This window comes from Canis lupus, chromosome 16, assembly GCF_011100685.1.
Source record: "Canis lupus familiaris isolate Mischka breed German Shepherd chromosome 16, alternate assembly UU_Cfam_GSD_1.0, whole genome shotgun sequence".
NCBI lineage: Eukaryota > Metazoa > Chordata > Mammalia > Carnivora > Canidae > Canis > Canis lupus.
Window position 1 is genome coordinate 12,786,526 of NC_049237.1, and position 14,473 is coordinate 12,800,998.

General features: G+C 39.8%; 1 protein-coding gene across 1 annotated transcript in view; it reads right to left on the minus strand.

The window, feature by feature from the left end:
• The window catches only part of CALD1 (caldesmon 1), a 188,550-nt gene that overhangs the window by 37,834 nt on the left and 136,243 nt on the right, over positions 1–14,473 (minus strand). The window contains 1 exon segment of the mRNA XM_038559477.1: positions 3,408–3,554. Coding sequence (XP_038415405.1) covers positions 3,408–3,554 — 147 coding nt within the window.

Here is a 14,473-nt window from a genome sequence, read left to right on the forward strand (position 1 = left end):
AAAAGGATCAGAAGTGCATTCTCTACCATTACTATTTCTGTCTGCTGACTAGATCAGAAAATTTCAAAGCCCCAGGATTTGACAGAGTCACAAGAAGAAAGTAGGTGACCAGTTTTCTCTACTACTCAGTTCTATCTACTACTCAAAAATACCCACTTTGGGCTCGTTTGTGTTGCTGCATTAAATTACTAAAGTTTGGGGATGCCTGGCTGGCTTAGCAGCTGAGCATCTGCCTTCAGCCCAGGGCATGATCCCAGAGTCCTAGGATCGAGTCCCACATCAGGCTCCCTGCATGGAGCCTGCTTCTCCCTCTGCCTGTGTCTCTGCCTCTCTCTCTGTGTGTCTCTCATGAATAAATAAATAAAATCTTAATAAGAAAATAAGAAAAAATAAATTACTAAAGTTTGGAGCTCCTTGTTGGAGCAGCTGACGTTACCCTAATATGTATACCTTCTGCACTCTTTGTCAAGAGTTCCATGAAGAAAGGGTCTCTTATCCTTCTCTATAGTAGACAAAGAATAGTTAAATTTGATATTTATTAAAGAAGAAAAGAAAATCTCTAAAAACTAAACTGGACCATATCTATCACCTCACTCACTATTCTAGCTCAAAGCCAGGGCTGTTGGTCTCCCACTGGAAGGAAACCACCAGTCATGTGATACCAGAAACTGTGACCAGAGTTGGAAAAATATGTCTTGCAATGTTTAGAAACTCCATCAAATTTCATGGTTCATACTGAACCGGGCCCATTTGAAGTTCGAGTTCACTTAATTTTGGAAAAACATTTCGCATTTAACAATAAGAAATGGTAGAGGAAAGGTTTAGATTTTAAGCTTTCTTGGCTTTAACTTTTGCCGTAGGTGCTGTAGGAACTGCCTCAATGAATTAGACAGAAGTATTAAATTTCCCTAAAAATACAAATAATTTAAAGTTGAAGGAGAAAAGTCTATATGTAAGGATTTGGATCAACTGAATGAAAATAATTTTTAAAAGATTCCACAAATTCCAAAGTGTTAGCCAGACGAAACCAACAGATAGGGACATCTGGGTGACTCAGTAGGTTACACGTCTGACTCTTGATTTCGGCTCAGGTCATGATCTCAGGGTTGTGCCACTGGCCCTGCTTTGGGCTCTATGCTGAGCATGGAACCTGCTTAACATTCTCTCTCTCCCCCTCTGCACTGCCCTCCCAATGCTCTCTCTCTCAAAACAACAACAGCAAACGAGATTCTACTGGATCTTCCTTTGCAACAGTGATTGTCAGTAGAAGTTGAGTACCCCTTGGGGTTGTTCAGCCCCAAGAAGAATGCTAATTCTTCTTGTGGGTAATTAATATGTCAGAGACAAATTATATGTTCTCAGATCTGACTATGCTTTACTGAAGGAGCACCTGGGTGGCTCAGTCAGTTAAGCATCTGCCTTTGGCTCAGGTCATGATCCTGGGGTCCTGCATTGGGCTCCCTGTTCAGCGGAGAGGCTGCTTCTCCCTCTCCCTCTGCCCCTCAACCCAACTCCTGCTCATGCTCTCTCTCAAACAAATAAATAAAATCTTAAAAAAAAAAAAAGAATATGCTTTACTGAAAAAGAAGAACTTGTGAATCAACCAACAGCATGAAATAACTAGAATAAATGGAAAAAAAAGAAGAGAAACCCATGTAGGAGCAGGAATTTTAAAGCAAGAATACTACTAGTGACTTTTAAGCTGCTGTTGATCACTCCCTAATAACCAGATTCAGAAAAGGCCTTAGAATGCCATTTTAAAACTTTTCCTTTCCCTTCCCCTTCAGCTCAAAAACAGAAAAGGCGGTAATGACTATGCAGGCCTCTTCTGTAAGGCTCTGATATGATTTTCCTGATAATAGTTAAAATTAGGTGCTTATTATGTGCAAGGCACTCTGTGTTTCATATATAGTGATCTCATTTAAATTTAACAATATTCCTGAGAGAGAGAGAGAGAGAGAGAGAATTTTCATTTCCATTTAACTGAAGAAACACAGGAAAAAGCCAAGTTGGAATTCAGAGCCAGATAGTGAATGCCAGAGTATATACCTACAAGCCCTTTGCCATACCTCCTCCCTAATTAGGAGCTACTCCCCAAGAAACAAGGTCTTGACTTCTCCATCTAACCAATAGCTTTCCTTATTGAATTCATCCTGCCTGATAGTATCTTCAAGACTTTCAGAAACCTGTGTAGCCACTCACTCATATTGAGGTTAAAGAGGCCAGAACCGTTTTCCTCCAGATTTTCTCGTTAGATTGACTTAAAGGAACTATCAGCAATGCCCTCCCAATCCACACAAAATAAAATAGACTAAAACCAAAACCACACATGAGATCTTGTGTGGTAGTTTCATTAGATTTAACCAATCCATAATTGCAAATAAAGCTTAGTTTTTTTCTCCATCCCCACCCCAAAATATTCTCATCTGTTTTCTACCTTGGGGCATATAAGTGACATATACTACCAAGTGGCATGACGAACTATATGCCCTTGCATGTATGAACTTATAAAAGCCCATTTTGAAGAAGTTGACCCTAGTAAGGGTTTTCAACTGTCCTGCTCACTACCAAGGCCTGTAAGAGGAAAAAATGTGCTACTGAACTCAAAAGCTTGTTTGAATAATTACATTACATTAAGCAGGATTCTGAACCTTGCCGAATATTGTAGTGATCAGAGAATACTGATTGAGGCTATAGATCAGGAGAAATAAGACATTTGTAACTTATGTCTACTTTAATTATTCAAGTCTTGAGCACCTGGGTGGCTCAGTGGTTAAGCGTCTGCCTTCAGCCTGGGGCCTGATCCTGGAGACCCGGGATCGAGTCCCATGTCAGGCTCCCTGCATGGAGCCTGCTTCTCCCTCTGCCTGTGTCTCTGTCTCTCTCTTTCTCTGTCTTTCTTTGTGTCTCATGAATAATTGAGTAAAATCTTTTAAAAATTTTCACGTCTTACTTGCTACTGGTAGGCACAGAGGACTACTAAACTAATAAATCTTCAGTTCAAAACAGATGACAATACCTAAAGAATGAATACAGTTTTCCTTATTTAAAGGTATAACCCATCATATTTAGTAAATAAAAAAGATTACTAGACTATAAAATAAAATAGAACACGTTCAAGTGGGGTGTGTTGAAGGGATGAGAAGGGGAAGAGAAAGGAGTAGTGGTGTCTGAATATCTAAATCAGTTTGGCTGTCCAAAAAATAAATAAAAATCCATCCATCCATCTATCCATCAGTTGGACTGTCCAATCTGATTAGGCACCTACAATGACCACCACATGACTGAACTAATTGGATCGAGAGAGTTGAGCTGGGCTGAGAAGGGAACGCTTCGCCCAACATATTTCCTTCATTAGACAGGCTGAGAAATAACTTAGAAATTGTCCATTCTGAAGAGGATGGTACCTGTTTTGGGCATTCACCTCCACCTGGTCAGTCACCTGCCCCAGGGATTCCTCCTCCTGCTTCTGCCGCAGCCTCTCCTGCCGGGCTCGGCGGCGCCGTTCCCGGGCGGCCTCTTCCTCGTCGTCGTCATTCCTCTGGTAGGCGATCCTGCAATACGACAAGGACAATCTCCTGAGCATGCCAGCTGCTGGCCACTTTCACCAGCTTCTTTGCAGGATAAGCCCGGAGACCCTTCCTGAGCTCAACCATTGACTGAACCAGAGAGTTCTAAATGGATCCTTTTATTCCATAAAGACTTGGTCTGAATAGTTTTCAAACTTTTAAGTATCTGAAAAGCATGAGTCTAATAGCTACAGAGGATAATTCACAGTGATCAAATAGTAGCTGAAGCAAAAAAAAAAAAAAAATCTACACACAAGCAGGAGACAGTGGGTTAGCATCTTTAGATTTCTTTAACCAACCTGATTATTGACAAGTTAAGGTTTAGAAGCAGAAATCAAAGCATTGAACCAAAAAATAATCAAAACACATATTTAAAAGATTCAGCATGGTGTATGGATTATTTGTGTAGACTTTGTCACAAAGGACAGAAAAGAATCAAGTCATCAATCCAGGATTTTGGCATTAATGAGCCCAAACTGCTAATTAAAATTGAGAATACGATACCTTGTTGGCTTGGATTTTATTTTTTCCTTTCAGTTCCTTTTCACTGGTGAGAGGGGGTGCTATTGACAACTGAGACAAGGGCTTCCAAGTCAGTGAGTGTGGCTCTCTGTAAGGCCGCCTCCTTTCCTTTACAACATGCACTGGTATCTTACCACCCACACGTTGGGCCCACCATGGTAGCCCCAGGTGTATATCATAGATAGAAACCCAAGAGCTGAGGTACATAGAAGATGCATGGAGGGATTTGCACACATAGGTGTTATTCAGTTTTTGTAGATTCGTTTGAAGCAAGTATCAATCTAGGAAAATTATACTATCCCTATGTTGCATACATTTCCATTAATACTTATTCCCAAATAAGGAAGTGGAGGTGGGGAACTATAAATGTCCAAACTCAAGAGGAAATGACCTGCATGGTTACCCTGGCTCCTTGTGAAGGAGGAGCTCATACTGAGATACAGAGAGCCAAGGACGCATGGCTGGGCTGGTTGGCCCACTGGCCTTGGGCCAGCCAGCCTGGTGCGGCCATGGATTGGGATGATGCTGCATTGTGCAGTGGCCCTGCCTTTTACTTTATGCAGTTAAAGTGCTTTTATCATGATGTTCCTTACACGTCCACAAATAGACATCCAGGTATGTGAACATTTCATGCTTATAATTCTTTAATAATGACAAGCCTAAAATAATTTACTAACAAAAGAAAATAAAACGGCAGAACTGTATAATTGGTACCAACAATAGGTACCTGCTATAACTGATGATGCTTGTGTTAGATTACAAATTAGACATTTTCAGGCCTAGATCCAGACTTTATTTCATCTGTTTCTGCCTTCTGATTTCGATAATAAGAACGCTATGCATGTCTTTCACCTATACAAAACAAGATTAACAATCCCAAAGGCTGGTTGGTTTGCTCTTTGTTACTTGAGAAAATCTGACTTCATCCTTACTAAAATCTGCTGGTGTACAATACTCAAATGCCAATATAAATAAAATGTCACAGTAATTCTGTGAAACTGACTGGTTTATTTCTACCAGATATGGAGAGGAGGGTGGTGTGATGTCGTTAGAGGAGGACTCAATAAACCTGATTTCTAGAAATGCTCTCTTCCTAGCTGGCAGCCCTTTAACCTAAGTTAAAGTCCCTTGCCTATAAGTGCATGACAATCCAATGAAATCTTGGACATGTCACGGTAAGGCATTCTACAGTGCAATACTTTGTTGTTATTAGCAAAGTTCAGTTGAGGAGGGGCTTTGTGAGGAAAGATGAGTTCAATTTTAGATTGGTTGAATTTGAGGGGACAGCACGACATGAATCGAGTGTTCCTTTCAAATTCAATCACATTGTAATTTGCAGTCAAAAGCCCTTCCCAGTGGTTTGGCTTTAGCCTTCAGATTCTTGGCCTAATATTCCTTTGGCTTACTTCTCAGTAGACAGCTTTAACCACAGCAGGGAGAATGAGTCCTTAATGATTGCTTCCCAAGCTAATCAAACAGAAAGGCTTAATTCGCTCTTCTACATCTCTGGATCAGCCGTGAGGTCTTGGCTACTACTTGGGGCTTTTCTTTTCCAAAACAAGCAAGAGACCTAAAAGCTCCATCTGGGACATCCTAGGCTAAAAACAACTCCCCCATCCCCCACCTTCCCCTAAATGGAATCTCACGTGGAACCCTCAATTTCCCACTATATTTGAACAATTTGAGAAGTTACTGCCTTCAATCTCCCATCTGCCCAACTAGATTTGCCTCCTATCAATATTTCTTCACCTTGGATTTCTCCTCAGAGGGCTGGCCTGAAGACCAGACCACTCACTCCTCTGTCTCTTCTAACTCTTCTTGTTTTGATTTTCTTCATTGATAGCTCCTTGCCTAGGATACACAGTTATCAGAGCTAGATTTTTAAGGATCTTTTATTACTACTAATAAAGAAACACATTAATGTTTTTTTCAAAGTTAAAAACAAACAGGGAGCCAAAATACTTCCAGGGTATTTTGAATCACAACATGCCCAGTTGCTGGCTCTGCCCACTTGACTTTATAAGTGAAATTCTCTCCATGCCAGATGCTTGCTATGTGTGGAAATTCTTTGACTCTTAAACTCCCTACATGAGCCTCAGTAGTTGCTCAGCTTTTAGGTCTCTCCCATAGCAGCTTACCCTTCACACGATTACCACACGTTTATTTAATCTTTCTTTCAAAATGGAAAACAATGCAATTGTTTCATTTTTCTGATTCTAAAAGTAACATACATTTCTTATTTGCTTACACCATACACTACCAGATGCATGAAAGAGAAAGTGAAAATCAGCTCCCTAATCACACCACTCAGATATGCACACGGCTAATATCTGATATATTTTACCAGACATCTTGTTATGCATGCATACTTTTATTTATTTTTTTAAAAGATTTCATTTATTCATTTAAGAGAGAGAAAGAGCATGAGTGGCAGGGTGGGGAAGAGCAGAGGGAGAAGCAGAATCCCTGGTGAGCAAGGAGCCCGATGTGATGCAGGGCTCGATCTTAGGACCCTGAGACCATGACCTGAGCTGAAGGCAGACACTTAACAGACTCAGCCACCCAAGTGTCCTGATATTTCTATTTTTAACATTAGCAAAACCTAATTTTCAACAGCAACATAGTATTATTCTATGTCTAGATCTACACAGCAATTTTATTATATTATATGGATGTACTATAATGCAACCTATTTTCTATAGATAGTTAAGATTTTTCTAACTTTATGTTCTTATAAACAAGGCTGCAAAGGACATCGTTATAGATATACTTTTATCATTTGTCTAGGAAAAATTCTTAGAAGTTAGCATTTCTGAGTTTAAGAGTATCTTCATCTAAAAGGCATGTTAGCAAATTGCTCTTCAGAAAGGTATATAGCACCAGCAATGTAAGTGAGTGCTAGTTCCACCATAAGCAGAATTTGTCCGAAAGGACAGATGAGTACACAGCATCCTTAATATATCCAAATGTTAGCACACTCTCTGCTTTACACTCAGGTAAAACCAAAATGTTAACATTTCTAATTTTCCACACACCAGATGCTGACTAGTAAAAATCATACCCAACCACCCACTGGATTGTAATAATAAAAGTGTATCGATCCCTTTGTTCCTTCTGTGAAACTTCAGCAGATGCCAGCAGTAACCGGTCCAGTGATATGGGGCTACTGCTCCCAGATGACTCGGGGGATCCCCCTCAGAGGGACTCAAAGTTCCTCTGAATCATCTGAGAATGACTAAACTATGTTTATTAGAGATTTAATCATTTGACTGTGATCTATTCTTTTAAGAAACTGGTAATTCAAAAATGATAGGGAAGGCACTTCTATCAAACAAAATTTTTTGATTGTCCAGAATTGATCATTTTCCCATCCATGCTGGGTGTAAGCAGGTTCACCATGGAGTATTACGCCTTGTTTCTGCTAACTACCTTCGCTCCTCTCTTGGAGAATACCTGGGGAAAGATATGGTCAGCATTACCACCGGAAAGCTAGTGCTGCTAGGAGCAAAATGGCTCATTAAATATTTGTGTGTGTGTGTGTGTGTGTGTGTGTGTGAATACATGTTAAAAAAATCTCTAAAGTCCATAAAAATTACATGATGTTATTTGATTGTGTCAGTGGCATGAAAAAAGCAGAGAGGACTGGTTTTTCTTTCATTCCCAGAACCAGCAGCTTAAAAGCTCTGGTGTTATAAGAAAAAAACACAACTATGCAATGGGAAAACCTTCTTGGAATGCTATGGCTTTCACACCAAAGACGTTTTAAGTTTTTACCACTAGAGCTCTACAGCCTCAGTATATTCAAGCAACAAGATAATCATGTTACATGCTGTGCCATTTAGACAGAAAGTTCAAATAAATAAAAGTACTGCACACACGGCAAATAAGGAAATCACTGAGGAATGAGTGTCTACGTTTGGATGGGCCATGGTCTAAATGGAGACTAGATGAGAGAAAGAGGAAGCAGTGAAGCTTCCACAGTAAGACATCGGAGCAAGGCACCAGTCATCTCGCCTCAGTGTTCCCCTCACCCCATTTTCCCCATCAAATCTTTCTCAAGAATTGTACAACATCAGCAAAATTCTTAGAATTTCACCTATAGTATAGGCTGTTTCGTTTTGTTTTTATCCCGTGCTCCCCACAGTCTGAAGAATATTGCCCTATTTCTTTTTATCTTGTCTTTTTTACATTTTGCTACTTTTGATTTGAGACTACAGTACAAAGTTTCCAAGCAAAAATGCTGGCAATGTATTTTATTAACCAAACAAGACATCTTATCTGGAAATCGTGTTTAAAAATAGAATAAGGGAATGCAATCACCACTTTCATGGAGGGGGAGGAAGCTGATTTTATTGCATGTTTAGGAGCATGAAAGACCTAGAGAGTGAAAAAGGAGTATGACTGAGTCTATAATGAATACAAATTTACCTATTCTATGTTGATAATCACAGTACTAATCTGAGAAATTAACTGGACAACCAAATAGTTAATCATGTTTGGGTTTGCAATCTTGCTAGTCTTTTTTTTTTTTTTTTAAACACACGTGGCATATACGATGCAATTATTTTATAATTTAAAAAAAATCTAATAATGTATTTGATGATTTTCAAAATCAGTTCACCAAGACACAATTTATTCTTATTGTCTCCTGCACAGGATCCCTCAGTGTATTTAACCATTTTCCTACAGACAGACATTTGGGTTTTCCCCGGTTTTTCTCTGTTGCCTACAGTGCTGCAAATGCCTTCTTGTGTACCCCTGTGTTTTTATAGGGTAGATACTGGGAAGTGGAATAGTACATGTTCATTTAAATTGGAAAGATTCTGTAGTTGTTCCAGGTTATTCTAAGTGGCAAATTCCCCCATGCTCTGTCATTTCAAATAACCAAGACACAGCAACGTATATCAAGATGTTACTTAGCCTACTAAGGCTACTGCTGACAGGACCAGAGAACATATTGAATCTTCTATATCTTGCATGGTGATGGTTTCTACTATTTTGAGAATGTGGATCCTTTTAAAATATCAAGACGGGTGCCTGGATGGCTCAGTCGGTTGAGTGTCCGACTCTTGGTTTCTGCTCAGGTCATAATCTCAGCATCATCAGGCTCCGTGCTTGGCAGGAAGTCTGCTTGAGATTCTCTCTCCCTCTGCCCCTCCCACTCGTGCTCTCTCTTTCTCTCTCTAAAATGAGTTGCCCTAAAAAAAAGTTAAAAAATAAAATATCAAGAAACATTAAGATATAATGACAATTGCTTCTATTTTTGATGTTTACTAATAAAATGTTCTATAAAGTGTCTATAAATGCACACTACATAAAAGAGAATCTGTCTTACAAGCCACTGCATTTATATATATTTGAAGCACAGTCTTTCATACCTAAAACAGTTATTTGTCAGACTACAGACCAGACATACTTGGTGTGGATATGAATCTGGAAATCTCTTCCAGTACCTTCACCACTGGAGCACCACAAGTGCACAGCAAGAGATTACAGGAACCACTGAATAGACTTTGAACTGTCACCTTCCAACCCTTTTGCTTTTCCACATTCCCCATGCTTCGTAAGCACACTGATACACAGATACACACGCAGATCCACAGGTTAAGTGAGGAAAGCCACAGAGAAAATAAAAGGCTCAAGGCACTAAAATGAGGCCTATTTATTAAACACTTTGAAAAAAAAACCCACCATGGAACCCTTCACGAATTTGTGTGTTTTGCACACAAATTGCAAGCATAGGGGCCATGCTAATCTCTGTATCACCATTTGAGTGTATGTGCTACTAAAGCCAGCACGATTTTATTAAAGACTTAAAGAGGTCCCCATTCAGATCAGTTTCTAAGTCTACCTGCTTTCCTTAATTGCCTGTGCCACATTCCTATATTTTAAAAAGAGAATATGGCACTTAAAATTCTAACAGATTGAATAAATTTGCCACCTCAAAGAAAGCATCCTACCAATAGGTTACCATTTGCAAATTCACATTCACTTATAGGCCAGTAGGTAGTTGGATGGGCTCTCCCCTCCCTGCATCCCACACCACTTCTACTCTCATATAAGGAGTTGTCCAAGAGAAGGGGGCGCTGGTAGAGGGAAATTCCAGGTTGTAACTGAGACACTGAACCACTAACATGATCCTGTACCCAGCTTTCTGCAGCTCTACACTCCTCACATAGGCCAGATCCAGGAGAAGACCTCAAGAAATAATTACTACTACTACTACTACTACTACTACTTCTCTTTTTTCTTCTTCTTCTTTTTTTTTTTTAAGATTTTTTATTTATTTATGAGAGAGAGAGAGAGAGAGAGAGAGATGCAGAGACACAGGCAGAGGGAGAAGCAGGCTCCATGCAGGGAGCCCGACGTGGGACTTGATCCCGGGTCTCCAGGATCACGCCCTGGGCTGAAGGCAGTGCTAAACCACAGAGCCACCCAGGGATCCCCTGTTCTTGTTCTTCTTCTTTTTTATTTTTTAAATTTTTATTTATTTATGATAGTCACAGAGAGAGAGAGAGAGAGAGAGGCAGAGACACAGGCAGAGGGAGAAGCAGGCTCCATGCACCGGGAGCCTGATGTGGGATTCGATCCCGGGTCTCCAGGATCGCGCCCTGGGCCAAAGGCAGGCGCCAAACCGCTGTGCCACCCAGGGATCCCTTTCTTCTTTTTTAAAGAACAACTTCTTAGTCAATTACTTTTTTCTGATTTCCCACACTCTTGGTTCTACATCATTGTTTTAACCTGGGTCTCAATATAGGACCCAGCTTAGAGTTAAAAACCTCATGTGGGTTGAAGATGTACTCATCAACTGTTAGGAGGCAAGATGACTCATACATACTTTCATTATTCTTTTTCATGTACCAAAAAACCCTGGTGATTTTCTTTCATAGTATGAAATGCAAGCAGAATCTCTAAACATATTCAGTCAGCTCTGTGAATTGCTCAAAAGCTTTTAGCGAAATCTCAAGCAATGCTGTGATCAGGAGGGAAAATCCAAGCTACTGAAATGAGTCATATTTGCCCTGTAGATTTACTGTATGTTTGAAAGTTAAAAGAGGTTTATAGCAACATTCCAAGGCTCTTAAATATGATTTTGTTTATATGTGGTGTCTGCAAGATGTTGTGGTTTCATTTAATGCACATAAAGTCCAATTCTGAATGTCTTCCCCTTGAATTCCTTAAGGAAAGGCATTAAAAATTACAACGGAGGAAAAAAAGATGGAGAAAAAGAGATTTTTCAAGGAAGAACATGTTTAGAAACAGATTAATAGCTAATAGTCTATTGGTGTGTTAGTCATTATAGGATAGAATGAAAGGAAATTCCTTTGATTTAGAGTATTTATATTGAAAAATATTGTTACTGTTTATTATAGATATTGATATATTTTATATACATATTTTTTTGGTAGGAAAAGAAGGTAAAAATAAGCTGAATACCATTGTATAATTCATTGGTATATCAGTGGTGTGCCTTTTCTCAGGGTGAAGGCATATAAGGGGGATAGTACAGTACTCTGAAGAAACTCACCCCGGACAAGAGCTATGTTCTATTTCATCTGTTCCCCCTTGTCCCACCCCATCTCCACTCACCCCCACCCCACTTTTGAGAATTACTAAAGTCTGCACAGCAAACATAAGTTTTGCATCCCAATAGTAAGACACTGTGTGCTTCCATCCTTCAGTGTTCTTATACATGTCATCACTGCCAGTTGTCACCCCCCTTCCACATGCTTCAGATGATGGTGACATTCCATAATCACACAGGTTTTATAACCGCAGACCATGGTGGGGAAGCAGGTAGAAAGCAACAGAAGACAGTGAAAGACCAACCTCTTCATCTTGCCTCTCTCTACACTGCAACTAGCTGGTTCTTAGCATCATGAGGACTGCAACGTCCTGTTCTAAAAACGAGATCAGGTCTGACTGAGCATATGTGGTCGGAAGAGACCTGGGGGCCCTGTGAGTTCTGACTCTGATTCGGGGTTGTATGGGTAACTAAGGGCTTCTGGGCACATGATTCTCAGAATGGTCTTGCCCTCAGGTCGGCAGATGCCTAGTTCAGAGACTCATTTCTGAATCAAGGCAGGTAGCACAGCAAATTGTTTAAAATATGGATTTGAATTGTTTGGGATTTTATTATACTTGCTTAATTTTAATTTTTCTCTAAGCTAAAAGAAGCATACTATCCTATTTCTTTTTTATTTTACCAGAGAATTTATTTGTTATTTTTAAAAATTTACATTCAATTTGCCAACATATAACACCCAGTGCTCACCCCATCAAGTGCCCTCCTTAATGCCCGTCACCCCATTACCCCATCCCCTCCACCCACTTCCCCTTCTGCAATCCTCAGTTTATTTCCATTTATTTCCCAGCGTTAGGAGTCTCTCGTGTTTGTCTTCCTAATTTTCCCCCTTTCTCTCTCTCTTTTTTTGATTTTATTTATTTATTCATGAGAGACAGAGAGAGAGAGAGAGAGACAGAGACAGAGACACAGGCAGAGGGAGAAGCAGGCTCCTTGTGGGGAGCCAGATGTGGGACTTGATTCTGGGATTCCAGGATCACGCCCTGGGCTGAAGGTAGATGCTCAACTGCTGAGCCACTCAGGCGTTCCTCCCCTCTTCCCTTATGGTCCCTTTCACTATTTCTTATATTCCACATATGAGTGAGGCCATATGATGATTGTCTTTCTCTGACTGACTTATTTCACTCAGCATAATACCCTCCAGTTCCAACCACATCAGTATAATACCCTCCAGTTCCACCACATCCAACCACAACCACCAAAGGTGGGTATTCATCCTTTCTGATGGTTGAGTAATATTCTATTGTATACATAGACCACATCTTCTTTATTCCTTCATCTGTCAAAAGACATCGTGGCTCCTTCCACAGTTTGGCTATTGTGGACATTGCTGCTATAAACATCGTGGTGCAGGTGTCCTGGTGTTTCACTGCATCTGTATCTTTGGGGTAAATCCCCAGCAGTGCAATTGCTGGGTCGCACGGCAGCTCTATTTTTAACTCTTTGAGGAACCTCCACACAGTTTTCCAGAGTGGCTGCACCAGTTCACATTCCCAACAACAGTGCAAGAGGGTTCCCCTTTCTCCACATCCTCTCCAGCATTTGTTGTTTCCTGTCTTGTTAATTTTAGCCATTCTCACTGGTGTGAAGTGATATCTCATTGTGGTTTTGATTTGTATTTGCGATCAATATTTTAATGAAAAAGATATTTAGCATAACATACATTGTATCTGTAAATGAGTGTATAGTGTGTATGACATGTGACCACTTTAAAAGATAATGAAACGGACTACCCAGCTGAAATGGCACCAGCATACTGGAGACTCCTATGTGCCCTCATCACTCTCTTCCCCCTATCTCTGTTTAAGTGCATCCAAATAACCTCTAACCCAAATTTGGGGTTATTTTCATTATTCTCCTACTTTTCTTTGTAGTTTTATTCCCACTATACGCATCCCTCAACAATTTATTTTTTAGTTTTGCCTTCTTACAACTTAATGTAATAACACTATACGCATTCTATGACTAGTGTCTTTCACAAAACTATGTGTTTTCGAGATTCATCTATGCCTATATGAATAGCTGTAGTTTATAATGACAGATGAGGCACAGGGTTTTCCAAACATTTCTTGAGACTGGGATTAATATCTAACTCTTTATTCAGTTGGTACCATTTTCTTTTTGAAAGTACATTGAGGTTAAGTGATATTTGGTAGAACTAAAGGAATAGAATCTGGATTTGCTTTCTTATTGAATTGCTATTTTTTAAAAAGATTTTATTTATTTATTTATTTGCAAGATAGAGAGCATGATGGGGAGGAGCAGAGGGAGAGAATGCAAAGCTGAGCTCTGAGCCCAATAGGGGATTTGATCTCAGGACCCCAAGATCAGGACCTGAGCCGAAATCAATAGTCCAATGCTTACCCGACCAATCCACCCAGGAGTCCCCATTGAATTGTTATTTTTATCACAGTTATTTTTGAAAGGAACAAGGCATCTGTCAAACCTATTTAGTACAGATTTTGGAGGAATAATTCCATGACAGTTTCCTGAGATAAAACTAAATAAAATCTCTTTATTTTGTCACACACAGACAGGACTGCATTTGCACCGCTCCTGCTATCCTGCCCTGTTAAAATAATAAGCTTGGTCAGATCCAAACAGGTCACTGTTTCATTTATAAATGTTTAGGAGGCGTAGGTATGGAAAGAGCAGGTTGATGATGGAGATCTATTTTGCTCCTCACTTGGTTATTCAAGATAAACTTTGGTCAAAATTAATGAAAAGGAGTAAGAGAAAAGTTCAAGTGGCCAGTAAGAGAATTAAAATGAAGTAACCAAACTTTCCTCTCTTTCAA